The sequence below is a fragment of the Manacus vitellinus genome, unplaced genomic scaffold (assembly GCF_001715985.3).
Source record: "Manacus vitellinus isolate BGI_N305 unplaced genomic scaffold, ASM171598v3 scaffold_0_pilon, whole genome shotgun sequence".
NCBI classification, from domain to species: Eukaryota; Metazoa; Chordata; class Aves; order Passeriformes; family Pipridae; genus Manacus; species Manacus vitellinus.
Genome location: NW_021938789.1, coordinates 13214136 through 13229021, shown reverse-complemented (window position 1 = coordinate 13229021; position 14886 = coordinate 13214136). Strand labels below are relative to the sequence as shown.

Genomic DNA, 14886 nt, shown 5'->3' with positions numbered 1-14886 from the left:
GAGGAAACAGCAACACAAGACTTGACCAGGAAAGTCTCAACAGAAAGTGACAAACTCAAATTTTCCTAATCCAATTCCTCCTTCAAAAGGTTATTAGACAGCAATACTAGTATAGAAATAAAGCTGCAGACCTGTTTTCAGGCTAGCTGTTATGAGTCTCAGGATTTTTCATACCCCTCCTCAAACTGTCCCATAGAATGCATCACTGCTTACGTTAGACACACCAGACCCTTACTGATGTTCAAAATATTTAACAAACACAACACAATAAAAAAATTCAACTATTTCTGTCTAGCCTGACAAAATATATTTTATTTTTCGCAATACCAGTTTAGCATCAGGTAAGTTATAGATTCGCCTCCTAGAATCTCAGAAAAGGTTGTCAGTCCATTTTAGTACAGGAAATCACAACTTTTAGAAAACAGTGAGTAACCGCACCTTTACCAGCACATAAATTCATTTCCACTCCTGAGTAGAAAAGAAAGGTTTATAAGCCCCAACATGAGAGTTGTCATGTATCTCAAACTTTTCATTTTACTTTTGATGAACTCCCTACTGACCCTAAAAGCAGGTGCTGGGAGCTCAGAAATCATCTTGTGTCATTATAACAGTACTCCTAAAAGAGCAAATGTGAACTGAGATAGGAATAAGAATCCCTTTAGTAAATTTGTGCTACATGTCCAGGTAAATCAGATGCCATCCTACTCACTGGTATAAGAAAAAATCCCAAGATTGCACCATCAGTGAATTTCGAGAGAAGTTACAAGTATTTTAATTCCTTGTAGGTGTATATACCCAGGAATATGAAGGGTTCAGCTATGACAATTTAACATATAGAATTTTCTAGTGCAAATGAAAGTCACTAAATCCAGGAACCAGCTGAATCCTGATCAGTCCATGGAAGAGTAGAAGTTTCACTATCACCCTCCTGTAAGGTCTTTGTTCCAGTGTCGTACATCTATTTCTTATCGCCTTTTGTTCTTCAGCTTGAGATTGATCAAACCACTCTATTACTTGACACCATTTCAGCCTATGAACCCAACTGCTCTGCCACAAAGAAGCCTGTCTGACAGACTTCAAATTTTGTCAATCTTATGAGATCAAAGGGCAGGGGCAAGGTAACAGCCCGGTTCAGTTTAGATCCAGAGACTGTAATAGTCTCACTCTTAACTGACCTTCTGCATGCTGCATTTTCCCTGAAGCCTCATGAGCATGACAAGCCATTTTGCTTCTATCCTTCCTTGCGTGCATTTGTTATTTTTCTCTGAAGGATGGGAGTAATTCAGCAGTTACCAAACTAACCTACAATAATTTGACTCCTAAACTAGTTTCAACAACAGATCACTTAGCATATTTTCCCTCTCCTTCCCCGCTCCCAAATGTTTACAGGTTTTTTTTACTGAGTAGAAATTTTAAAAGCCAGTAAATTAAGGATAAACTACTTCCTTCATGTGATCACTTTAACAACATCAGGCTTTTGGGCCTTACTAAAATTAAAGTTTTTGTAGTGTTATTAAGATTCAGATAACTTTCATCACTGAGACAGAAACACTTCCAAATGAACTGAACTTTAATACACAGAAATTCAACCATAATTGAAAAAGCATAAAGTAAAGTTTCAGCTAAGTATGCTCGTACGAACTACAGTCCCTTTCTACTTGTAGTTGCTCTGAACCAATTGCACTCTCTTCTCTGGCTTCACTTCTAAGCAAGAGTTGAATGAGAAGAGTGATGAAAAAAAAAACACAAGTCTGATGTCTTATATACATATCCAAGTGTTGTCATTTTAGACTATCTGGAAAATCGTGATAATAAATGGATCTCTTCATTTTGAAATCAGACCAGAGGTTTCTCTATATTGAATTAGAAGTTTAGGCATCCATATTGTATTGGGCCACCCAATAAATTTGTTGCTAGGGTTTAAATCAAAGCCTTCACAGTGAAGACAACTAGAGAAACAGCATGCCTTAAAAGTGATCAGAACTTGTAGTAAGCAGTGTTGTAAGGGGATCAATGAACTTTCCAATGTGGTCTGTAGAAAACAGGTTAGTACACTTAGAAGAAAAACATGTGCCCAAGGCACGCTAAATGAAGCCAGCGAAGTGGTGATCTTAAGCTATTTTAAAATACAGTTTGTACTTCTTCTGAGAATCCCAGCCCTGGAAGAAAAATATACTCATATGATAGCTCTTTTCCCTGCTTAGTCCTCAGCTTGATATTGGTTGTTTGAATAGCTACATGGGAGCTCATCTTTTTGATTTTCCTCTAGAGTCCAGTTAACCAAAGTTTCCACAAAACAGGCTCTTGTACTGACACAATGACTCATGATACCAGGGTGGTCTGAGTCCCCAGTGTATATCTTCTGATCATAGTTTAACCAAAGCTGAATTGCCCTCCCTCCAGCACTTGGCTTCTTTGCCTTGCACTCAAACAACCCACTGTATCCAAACACAAACATTCTGCCTGAAAGCTTTCCTTGTCAACAGGATTTTGCTCCAACCACTAAAGAACGTTTGCACATCTATGTGGCATGCGGCCTCTCAAAGGGTGTGATCTTCCAAATAGCTCAAAGGACTCTAGATTAACACTATCTCTTCCATCTGAAAAAATAAATGTGCAAATAGAAATTCAGCATTATTCATTACGAATTTTTGTAAGTAGCAATCCAAGCTTGACAAGCACTTTCAAAACCTTAGCTGGATTTGCCCCACTCCACCACTGAAACAGAATAAAGGCTTTTTCTTCATGTTAAGTTTATTGCAAAACTCAGTTTTCAGTTCATTAAATCCCACATGACCTAGCATCTGAAATGCTAGATAGAGTTTTGACTTTGATCTAATCCTGTTTGATTTCAGCACTCTCCTCCTAACTGGGAACTCCCATGTCCCCACAACTTTTCCCCTTCTTTTTACTGAGCTCACCACTTACCATGAAACTGTGAAACTATTGGAGGAGTATCTTCATCTAAGTCATCAACTCCCCCTGCAATTGGGTAAGGAGGAATGGAGACTCGAGGCATAACTACCCAGCTGTGATCAGAGTAGAGAGAGGAGGTCAAGCTTGGTAGCCCAGAATTGTGTGCGATTTGAAACCCGCAAATCTTCTCAATCTGTTGCCATCGATAAAGACGCTCTCGCAAACACGTTGTCAACTCAGAGAGTGCTTTCCTGAAGAAAAGCACACATTAAAATTACACACGTTGGTCTTAATGATAAAGCAAAGCAACACAAGTGCATTCATTCCAGCATACCAGAAGATTCATTAGGACAGTTCAAATATTCAGATTTTAACATATTTTAAACTGCTTTTCTTAAAATGCAAAACCACTATGACACTCAATTCTGTAACTCTCAAAAATGCCATTGTTTCAGGAATAAGTAAGCACAAAAGACTATGCAACCTGTCCTGGTAATCCTCTTACTTTGCTTCAAGAATTTTATGGTCCACTTCATCCAGGGAGGAGCTGTGTGCAACATGTAATGTTCCAAACACAGTGCTTCTCTTCTTTTTTATCTTTTCTGCCTAAAAGGCAAGATAAAATGAAATGCATAAAACTAGGAGTAATATACATAACAGATGATAAAACATTAGCAATATTGAGAGGTAGCAAACAATTCAGAGAAGAAAAAAACACCCAAATGCTTATCCACTTTGTGTTTACTATTTCATGTATCTAGCAACAGATCAGAAAAGTCTTTAAGTAGCTGAAGAATAAGTTATTACCTCATCTTTGGCAATTGCTAATTGCATTTCTGCATGCTGTCTTTTGATGTTGTAATATTGTACTTCAACTTCATGTGTTAACTGAAGCCACTTCTGCAAAGCTTCAGGAACAGACCAATTACTTCTCAACTCAAACTCCTTCTCAGCCTTTTTTAAAGCCATGCGAACCTAGCAATCAATAAGAAATAAGAGAGTCACCAAGAGTATCATTAGAACTGAAAGAACAAGAAGAAAGTGAAGTATTAGCAGAAGAAAGAGAAGTATAAGCACCCTTATACCAGGAAGACAGATCTGGCATTTCTGAAATCTGGCATAAGACCTTTCATATACTGTACTATACTCAGATTTTTTTTTCTTTTGATATATGGTTCCTAATGTGGAGTTTAAATTTTTTTGTAAGACAGTAATTTTTTAGTACAATAAATCCAGATTTATTGCTTTTCAGAGGAGATAAAGCTACTATCTCTCTTCTGATAGTGAGATAAAAAAAGCTTTTGTATATATTTTTGTTCAGTGAATCCAAAAATGTTACAATAAGCTAATATACAAAGTTTATGGTTTTTTATAGTTTCAGGATTATTTTACTCGATAAAATCATACTTTTATCTAGTATGATTGAAAGACAGTCATTAAGCACGCTTAGAATTTTTCCATTAAAATCTAGCATTTGAGGAATGCTGCTTTAAAACCTCCTAAGGATCTCATAAAACTACAACCAATTCAAAGTCAACACTAAAGTTATAAACAGTTTGCAGATACCTGTACTAATTCTTCCTCTGCATATTTGAGCCTGCTGAGCTCACATTCAGCTCCCTCCCTTAATTCCCTTAGGCGATGAGCTTCCCGTTTTGCATCATTGATCTCATCCATCATTTTGCGCTCCAGATTTTGTTTTTCCACAGCAACATTTCTGTTCTCTTCTTGTGCCTTCTCAAGCCTTCAAAATTGAACAAAAAATATAAGAAAATACACAGCATATTTGTTAAAAGTTGTAGTCCTCAGAAGAAGAAAATGCATCCAGCAACAGGGCAAGAGGCAATGGCACAAACCAAAGCATGAGGTTCCATCTGAACATCAGGAAACACTTTCACCATGAGAGTGACTGAGCACTGGCACAAGTTGCCCAGAGAGGTGGTAGAGTCTCCATCCTTGGACATATTCAGAAGCCACCTGGACATGGTCCTAGGCAACCTGTTCCAGATGATCCTGCTTGAGCAGGAAGGGCCGGACAAGATGAATTCCCGAAGTCTCTTCCAACCTCAACCTCTCTGTGATAATAAAGACTCTGCAAGCTTCGTGAATCAGCAGCAACTGCATCACACTGTGATATCCCCATCAGGCAAAATACACAAGCTTTTAAGTGAATCATCATTAAAGGTGTAATATCAAAATACAAGACTCCATATACAATTGAGTTACAGGTGCACTGGAGAAGACTTTCAATTCTCACACTGCTATATAAGCGGTAGAAAGTAATCAGTCCTGGTTTGTTTCAATCTTAAGAGCTTAAAAACAGGAGAAATGTGCTCATTCCCCTGTATGTAAATATTCCAAAGTAAACTGTAATTATATGAAAATAACAATACATACTTGTAAATCTGTAGGTAAAAAAGACAGCCTCTATTCTTTACCTTCATCCACAAGTTCGTACTGCCTGCGAAAATATCCAGGTGCAATTTCTACCCATAAAACCAGTATCAATGAAATCACAATTTCCATGCAAAGGGAAGATGAACAAAATCCAAAGGCAGTTTAATGCAAATAATTTATGACTGTAAAGGATCTATGTTTGTATTTAACCTCAAAACAAAAGTACAACTAGACATTAACTTTTTTTATTTTTAGGTTTTATACCTTTCCTGCAAGTCAAGAAGACTTTGCTCTGCTGTTTGAAGACTTTCTAAGTCCTTCATCATTTTTGTGATATGTTCTCTTGAGGTTCTGTTCTGTGTATATGCAAACCAGCAGCCTCCAAAACCAATAACTATAGAAACTGTTAATATAAAATCCTTCATCCAGTTGTGAGGGGGACCTGTGCAGAGAATAACACCATCATTAACTAGTTCACTGATACAGACAACAGAGCATTTTCCATACAACATAAGCAGCTCTGCTCTAATACAATTTACTTAATCTACACTACAACATTCATTAGATTGAGAAAAGCTTATCAAACCTTTACAGTACACACTCTGTATCTTTATTTTTACTTATTTAAATAGAGTTCCCCAATTACACTTTATCAGGTCAGTAAGAGCTTTAATTATGCTTGAGCAAATTTTCCCCAGTTTGCACCCTCTGGAATACCCTATGCTGGGTTAAAAATGCACTTGGAAAAAATAAAGTACATTTTAAAATGGTAGTGGCTAACAGCAGCCCTTCTTAAAAGTAAAACTTGGATCGTCAAATTATCATATCCAAGATTCACGTACACATCTTTGTTAGTACAATTTTAGTCATTTGAACTTTTGTAAGACTTTCTGCTAGCATTAAAGGTATAATACAAATACAAAGTGCTTTTTTTCCCCCCCTAAAAATTCCCAGCTCAGATCTGGCCTGACTGATTCAGGAACACCAGACATGCACAGCACCACAACAAATCTGTAGCTGTGTACAAGCAAGAATGCAGAGCATTGGTGATGTGGTATAGACATGTCTGCATATGGTAAAATAGGTCAGATGTGGAACTGCTGCATTGAGTTTAACCACACTTAAACTCAACTCTGCACAAAAGACACAGTTATTGGATTTGCACCACCCTCTCCTTTTTTCTTCTTGGGGAAGGTTATCCCCTCTCATTTCAGCATCCCAGCTGCACTGTCCAAGCTAATTGGGAAGTGAATGTAACATTAGCTGTAACTGTAATTTAAGCAGTCAAAAACATTTAGAGGACACATCTTGTGACACAAAAGCCAACTTCCATCTTTGAAGTGGGGTTATACTAAAATTTCTACATGATCTTATATACAGAAGTGAACCTTTGTCCTGGTCACAGCACCTCAACAATCTTTTTTAATTCACTGCAGACTTCCACAACACATGCCAAGCAATCCATCAGTACATCCACAACATAGATAAGCTGTCCCATCTACAGTATCAAGTGTCATTGAAAATATGCTCTGTTGAATTCTTATAATTAAGAGATAAGAAAAAACTCCAAGAAGTTACTAACGGGTAAGAGGTCCAAATAAAACCACATCCAAGGCTTTAAGCTGAAGCTTCTGTCTATGGCTCCGGTCAATTATTTTCAAGTGAGAGATCATGAAAGCATGTTCATTTACTGCTATCCTGTTAATGATAAGACAAAACATTACCTATACCATAAATTATACTCAGAATCAGTCTATGCAAAAAAAAAAAAAAGACATACACAACATTTCTCATAGTTCTATAGATTACAGATAAGCAATTAAGAGTAAGAAATATAATACAACAGTATGGCTGGAAAAAAAAGCAAATCAGAACGTGGCAAAAAGGAACATACAATCATTTACCTATTCTTTTCTTTCTGGAAAAATCGTGAAATAAATCCATTTAACAAAGTTAAAGGTAAAGATATATTTGTAGACTTGTGACACCAACTCTGTAATACATGCAACATACTCAGTTGTGGTAGTCACACTCCAGGAAACAAGTTCTACAGATAGTTTGTTACATATACCCATACAATAGACTGGAAGATGTTCAAAAGAAAGTTTGCTACCACACAGAATTATGTGACCTTTGATAAAAGCTTCCACAGCAAGAAACAAAACTTTCATGAAAGTCATATTTTAAAATATTTTGGCAGGAAAAAAATGCAGCCACTTCTTCAAAACTGCAAGGATGTTTTTCTTTTCTAGCATTTGACCGTGTCTTGTTAGACTTTAGGTTCACATCATTGTTCCCACACACAGACTAAAAGAGAAACCTACAAGGAATTATTTGAAACCAATCCTGAAGAAACATTCACCTGGGAAGTGTTGTTCCATTGACATTGCTCTCTCTGAAATTCTTTTCATATTGTGGCAGTTCAACAAATTCTGAAAGCCACTGAAGTGTGTCCTCTTGAGTCCAGTTATGAACTGAAAGAAAAATTCCATTTAATTACCTTACATTTCTGTAAAATTTAACAGCAAGACACAGAAGACAAGCAGTAGAAAAGCAGGCTACAATGACCAAGAGAGCTTAGTCAAATATAATTGCAGAAAAATTAGCACTAAGGTGTTTCTGGCATTTTGCCTTTTTCATTATATGCTTCTCAGTAAAAGCTTAAGCAAACTATAAAAAAAAACAAGCATGGAACAAATAGAAACATTTCTTTATTAAAAATTCCACAGAATAATTTAGTCTTTTGCTTTAGTTTAAATCAGGACAGCATTTTGTGATCTCTTGTGACTTTGATCTACTTAAACTGATCTCAGCCTCAATCCCTTTGTCCTTGCTACCCTTGCAGAACTAAACACACATCAGCTGGTAATGTAGTCATTTGAGGCAACACACCAAGATCTTTCCCTGGATGGTGGCTTAAGAGCTTGTTTTCACAAGAATTTTCTTACAGGCTCATGCCTACCAACCACAAAATGGGAGCCAATGAGAGATGAATAGAGGAGACTGAAAGAAAACACCAAAAGACAGTAATAATATAACAGGAAAACACTTAAATCTCTCTCAAACCTGCCCAAAAAAGCAGGTTTAAATGCAAAAATACTTCCACTAAGAATAATTATTTAAGTATGTAGAGAATAATTAACAGTTTTCCTCTGTAACATCAATAGTCTACATAAACTTTCATACCTACAAATGCTCTAAGAAAATCCTACAGAGAGATTTTAAAAAAGGGGGGGGAGGTCACACTTGTGGTCCTTACAGGCCACCTGCTACAGCTTAAAGCTTCACACTGACAAAATAGAAGGGAAATTATTTGTTCCATTTATGACTCTGCAAAAGTTTGTCTACACATGAAAGAAACTGTGACAGCCTCCTTTTCAAGACAATTCACACAAAAAAATTTTAATTTTTTTTTAATATTTCTCTACCTAGAACCACTTGCATGTGACAATGCTAGGTAGAGGTTTCTGTAGAAACCTTATCATAAAGACACATTCTCAGTGGTGAATTTTGACAATGACCCTTTCAAAAGAGCTGCTAAAAGCTTGATTGGTAAAGCTGCAGGCAATGGAAGTTTTTGTGAGTTCAAATTCATATTTCACTTCACACTGAAACTGAAATAAGGACTTCTAGGTCTCTTGTCTACACTAGCATAGCTGAAAAATAAGCTCAAACATTTTAGATTTTCATCGTTCCAGAAAACCAGAGACAGAACACATTCCACAGACCCACTTATAGCTTTAAGAAACAAACTTGCGGTACAAACAGCTTGTTTTCTATCCATATGAATGCCTACACAACCTTCCCAGTGTACTGTCCCATTTCCTTCTCTCCTTCTGAGCCACAATCAGGTATTGATTTGAAACAGTTTTATCATATTACTCTAAGATTTTATGCAAAATGTCTGGGCTCTGTTTGTAAACAGATTGTGTTCCCATTGCAAAGATTCTTAACTCTTTTGTGGATAATAAGCAATCAGACTTACATGTCATTCAAAGTCATTCAAGACTGGTCATTATGAGTCTCAAAAGGGTGGTAAAATAATCCAGAAAAATATCACCTTAACTGCATTCTAGAAATATGTTCAGAGACTGATGCAAAGCAAAAGCATTGCTTTGATGTGACATGTGGAAAAAACCTACCTAAAATAGCCACTACACACTACAGACTATCACTGACAGGACAGAACATGCAATTTCAGAAGCCACACAATTCGCTGAGTTCATAAATCTTGGGGAAGGGAAAAAAATACCATTGAGACGTTTCACTTTTGTTGCTGAAAGTATTTTGTAGACACTCCATCAAATTTTACATAAATTTGTAGTTTTTTTATAAGTAGTAATTTCAAACATATTATTTTGTAAGAAATTAGGTACATATTTAAGTGGTTTACCATAGAGCCAATCATATCTTTTCTACTGTCTAGACTGGTGTGACGTTGTCTTCATAGAATATAAAGGATATTTTCCCAAACAAATCAGTTATATTCAGGAAAACTTTATTATTCATTATCTATCAGATAATTCCATTAGTACAGAGATTGTAAAATGAAGTAACTAAAGTCTATCCAAAAATAGAATCAGAACTTGTACTTCCTGTATTCTTCTTACACTGTTACCTGTTTACCTAAAAATTAATATCATTTACTTCTTTGATTATGTTGTGTCCTTTTAAACAACCACTCATCATTTAGGCTATCAATACATCGTCATCTCTTATTCTGAGATTTCACAGTCTGAATCTCTGCTCATGCACGTATTTTACAAGAAATTTAGATTTATTATGTAAACTAATACTTCATTCACACAAGTTCACTGTAGGAGTCTGCAAATCCCCAAATTTTCCAGGTTGGCTCAGACTAAACTACTCTGTTCTCCCTTTCCAACTCTGTCAGTTTCTTTTTGTTGGTATCTTCTATATGCTGTATGTTGGTAAAAAGTATTGCTTCACTTATCTCGAATAAGACCTTATGAAACACATATTTGTTTATTCTACAACAGTATACAGTACCAAAAAGCAAACTGGCCTTTCTTCAACAGAAGCTGTTCCAGCCCACTGAAACACGACACAAGGCAAGTGTGATATACACCAGGTGTACTGAAGGGCAAGCAGGCCAGCTGAAACTCATCTTCATCAGCACTGCCAGTTATAATGTGCCAACTCCTACTAATTAGGTGGGGTTGTAACTTCCTTAATTTAGTCACCAAAAAAGAATACAGTGCCTCAGACAGTGGAGTAGAATACAGTGCCTCAGACAGTGGAGTAGCAAGTCACAGATACTCCAAGTTAAATGCATACAGCATTACAGAGTAATTATAACATCCTTCCTTCTCACACCTCTTTTCACAGACAGATATCTTGAGAGAGAGGATGCCAACAACATGCCTTGGGAAGGCAGGTGTAGAAGCAACACTAGTGTTTACACCTCAGAGCAGCACTCAGTCTCTAGAGTTGCACCAGCTGTTCTATTTCAGATCACAAGTTATTGGGTTGGGTTTTTTCCTACTTTTTTTTAACTGCCCTATCAACATGCTGAAGACGAAGACAGCCAAAGTAGCTTTAAACTGGCCCTGTCTGGAAGTTTGTCCTTGCTAACCCACATTAATGGCCGATTAGAAGATCATTTTTTAATATTTATCACATAGCACAGTGCTTCCAGGCAGGGAGGCTTGAAGTAAAATAACATTGCAGTGTCAGCCTCAGTACTCTTATGGGCCTCCTACTCCTTTCAGAAATCAAATTACATTTTACAGGAGTATTTCATGGCAAGGAGTGAATGACAGCCACACATTAAGCTTAAAATTGAGAACAGGCTGACCACAAGATTGTTCTGTATCAAGCATACAAAACCATTCAAAACTTAGTTTTTAGGACCTTCAACAGTAACATCAGCAGTACACAGCATTATGTAACTCATCCTTAGCCAACCCCTGCTGGCATACATTTCTAACCTCCATATATTTAAAACCTGAGAAACCAAATTATTAAAGTGCAAGGCAACCATAACATCTTTGTGGTACACGGTTTAGTCCCAGTTGCTGCAATACTTGTGCAACAGTAAATCAGAATACAACAGATGATCACACATACAAACATAAAAACATTTTTTTATCTTTTTACCCTAATAAATAAGGTACCAGACTTTAGTTCACTATCTGTTTTTCAAAGAGAAGGAAAGAGAGTTAAAGAAAACAAAAAGGTACAAATACAAGGCAAGGGAGAAGGTTTTTGTATTATAGGGCAGTCTGCAGGACATACTATATATTAAAGTTCAAATATGCCATAATGGTAAAAAAGTTACTTTTTTCTAAGGCAGTTTGTAACAAGTAGGTTTGGTAGGATTTAAATTAGTCTGACAATAGCTGGCCATTCATGAACTCCGGGTTTACTTTATTACAAAATCAAGTCCCAAGGGACAATGCTACATCACCAAGAATGCAGCACCATACCCTACTCAGAGACATGTCAGAGAACTACCCAGCTGAAGGCCCTGCACTGATTTTAAGTCTCTCTTGCTACTGAGACTAAATACCTACCCACCCACCTTGCACAGATAGAAAATTCATATGATCATGGCCCATCACAGGGGCAAAAAGAGAAGGCAGGCACCTCTGAGTGAGAGAACTTTCAAAGATAATTGTACAGAGACTGGTACTGAGATATCAAAACAAATGCTCATCTGTCCCCTTGTCTGCACTCAAAACCTCTACCTCTTCAAGGATCTTGTAGAAAAAAAAACTGAAGATGCTCCTTTGATTTTAACCTATCAGTAGCTACTAAGCTTATTACTTTTGAATAGCTGAAAGGTTCTCTAGTGCATGTATAAATACTGCTTAGTTAGAAGACAAGGCAGTCAAAGAATACAACAAGCATATACTGGCATTTACATTTAAAGAGCAGTAACACACAGTAAGTCAGATGACTCAGAGAGCAATGTTTTCTGTTTTAAACAGGTGTGCTAGTTCATAGTCACTCCTCTAAATAGAGCACTCTGTAGAATCAGACTATGAGATTATAAAATTTCAAAGGTCACAAAAAGCACATCATAACTAAACTAAACTAAATTAAATTAAAATCTTGTTTTGTACTCAAGGACTCATTTCAACTGTGTGGCAACACAGTAACAAAATGCTGGATGCTGATTTAAGTTATGATATGATTCCTTCCATGCAGGTAAAACCTAGAGCAGCCTTGAAATTCCTTTAATTTGCACCAGCATAGACTATGCCTTGAAGATTCTGCACCAGGCAGGGACACCAAACGCCTGCCCAGCGTCAAGAATATTAAAAAGCAATATTCTGAAGCTCCTTCTTTTATTAGGCAATTTTTAAAGCTTTGAATGGAGCCAATCCTCAGGGTTCCACTCACTGTATAAGATCCTTCCGAAGCAATTACTTAAAAGGAAACTCTGTTTTCCTTAATGCTAAAAAGAGACACCAAACAGCAATGGCACGTTTTCACTGTCTTCCCTCAAATCTTATCTGTCTTGCATCACCAATATCTTAAACAGAAAGCACCTTTAAGCTATTTGACAAATACTTAAGACAAACATTCACATAAAGCAGCTTTATGGCAAGGAATGTGCAATTCTACTCAGCATAAACTAGGCAGCAATAGATCCATAAGATGCTTCTGCATACACTGTCAAGAGCGCTATTTAGAGCTTGTAATTCTCACACAGTCTCAATAGAGTACTTAAAAGTTTCAAATTACTGATACTGTCATTTACACTACCTTCCCTCCTCTTGTTTAATGTTGTCAAATTGCATTAAACTGGCACTATAAAACAGCAGCACATAAGAAAACAAATCAATCAAAATTCCTAAAACATTTAGAAAGGAAAAACAGTATTTTCCATGTCACCTAAAATCAAATGAAGGTAGTTCTTTTTCTGAGGGGTTTCCTGCTTTCTAACAGTCAGCACAGCACTGGTAACAGAGCTCAGGAGTCTCATTCTAAAGGTCTTCCTGTGGTGCAACTTAAGTTCTCTCAACAGCACGCCCAGTAAAGCCACTATATGCAGACACTATGAAACATGACATTCCTCTTAATGTCTTTTGAGTCTTACTCACACTACTCACTATATTCAAGAAACATAAAATAAAGATATACGTAATAGACAAATTAGATACTTCTGGGATCATTATAGCCTACATTTTTGAAGAGTTACTCATGAGTTAAATCAACAATTATGGGGAGATAATTTTTTCTGGTAATTCAGTTGTAATACTTCCATAGAACAAGAATTTCAGCAAATAAGTCTTTACAGAATATTTGAAGAGATGAGGCTAAAAATCACTAGTTAAAACAGATATTTACTACATAGCAAACACCTCTTACTTCAGACTGCACTTAAATGACTTCCTACATAAGCAGAATGAACAATGGCATGTTCCTAGCTCCATTCCTCTCTTGTTCCTACTTCTAGTTGTTTGACCAATACCAACTTTTAGATCTCTCTATGTGCACCATTAGCACATGTCCTAGTTTAGGAACGGTATTCTCATATATAGTACTTGGTTTCCCCTACAGCTCCAACTGAAGGCACAAAAAGGAAAGCCAGAGGTTGAGATAAGAACAATTTACTGTAAGAGGCAATGAAATAAGAAAACTAACAGTAACAGCAACAACATTAATAACAAAAGGTATAAGAAAAAGAAACTATATACACAGAAAGCCCCCCCACAATAAACAAATATGGGTCCATCCCCCACATTTCTCATAGAAGGAACCCCTTCTCCCCAGAAGAGAGACAGTTCCTTTCCCATCCCCCAGCAACAATGTTAGGGCATATGGACAACATAGGGCCTTAGCCACACACCCTCCCAGATACTGTAAAAAATTAACCCTGTCCTGGCCAGAACCAGGACAGCACAACATCTTCAGAATGGTGGGGGGGGGGAAAGTTAAGTATTTTTCTCCTAACAATTCTAACATTCTAGATATCTGGAATTTTTTTTAAATCACTATATCCTGGAACATATTTGGCAATGAACACTGTACTGTACATTAAATACTGTCTTTTGATACTTGGAATATTTGGCTCAACTTATTTCATTTAAAACAGCATGAGGGAGGGCTGGTGGTGTCGTCAGTCCATTTTACTGTGCCTCAAGTTTAAAAGGATTTTCAAAAATGCTTTAGACTAAGAATTCTAGCTCTTCATAACCCAAATAAAATTTACATTGAAGTAGAAGTACACTGAATTTTCAACTCAATACAACATGCAATAAATATTTAAAAATAGCTTGAGAGCAACCCTTAGGGTTTATTAAATTAAAAATATGCTAATCTGGAATTCAGCACTTGCACCAGTCACCTTGATAAATTAGAACCTTATACAGATGAATGTGTAAGCTATGTTAGTTTACTTACAATGCACCAAGGACATGCAGAGAAAATTAACACTAGCTGTACTAAATAAGTTCTTAGTCAGGTTTACATGTGCCTATAAATAAAAGTATCAAAATGGATTAATGAAGATGTTTCAAGTCATTCATTTACTACTCTATACTTGGTGGAAAAATTCTTGACTTATGTCTCTGTCAGTAACCACCATCATTTTTAGCTATA

General features: G+C 36.6%; 1 protein-coding gene across 2 annotated transcripts in view; it reads right to left on the bottom strand.

Annotated features, from left to right (window-relative positions):
* The window catches only part of STIM2 (stromal interaction molecule 2), a 72244-nt gene that overhangs the window by 9227 nt on the left and 48131 nt on the right, over positions 1-14886 (bottom strand). For both annotated transcript variants that reach the window (XM_029960678.1, XM_029960677.1), the window contains exons 4-10: positions 7676-7787; positions 6896-7011; positions 5578-5755; positions 4483-4660; positions 3724-3891; positions 3422-3522; positions 2929-3167 (exon numbers count right to left, since the gene is read on the bottom strand). In XM_029960678.1, coding sequence (XP_029816538.1) covers positions 2929-3167; positions 3422-3522; positions 3724-3891; positions 4483-4660; positions 5578-5755; positions 6896-7011; positions 7676-7787 — 1092 coding nt within the window. The remainder of the gene's footprint in view (positions 1-2928; positions 3168-3421; positions 3523-3723; positions 3892-4482; positions 4661-5577; positions 5756-6895; positions 7012-7675; positions 7788-14886) is intronic.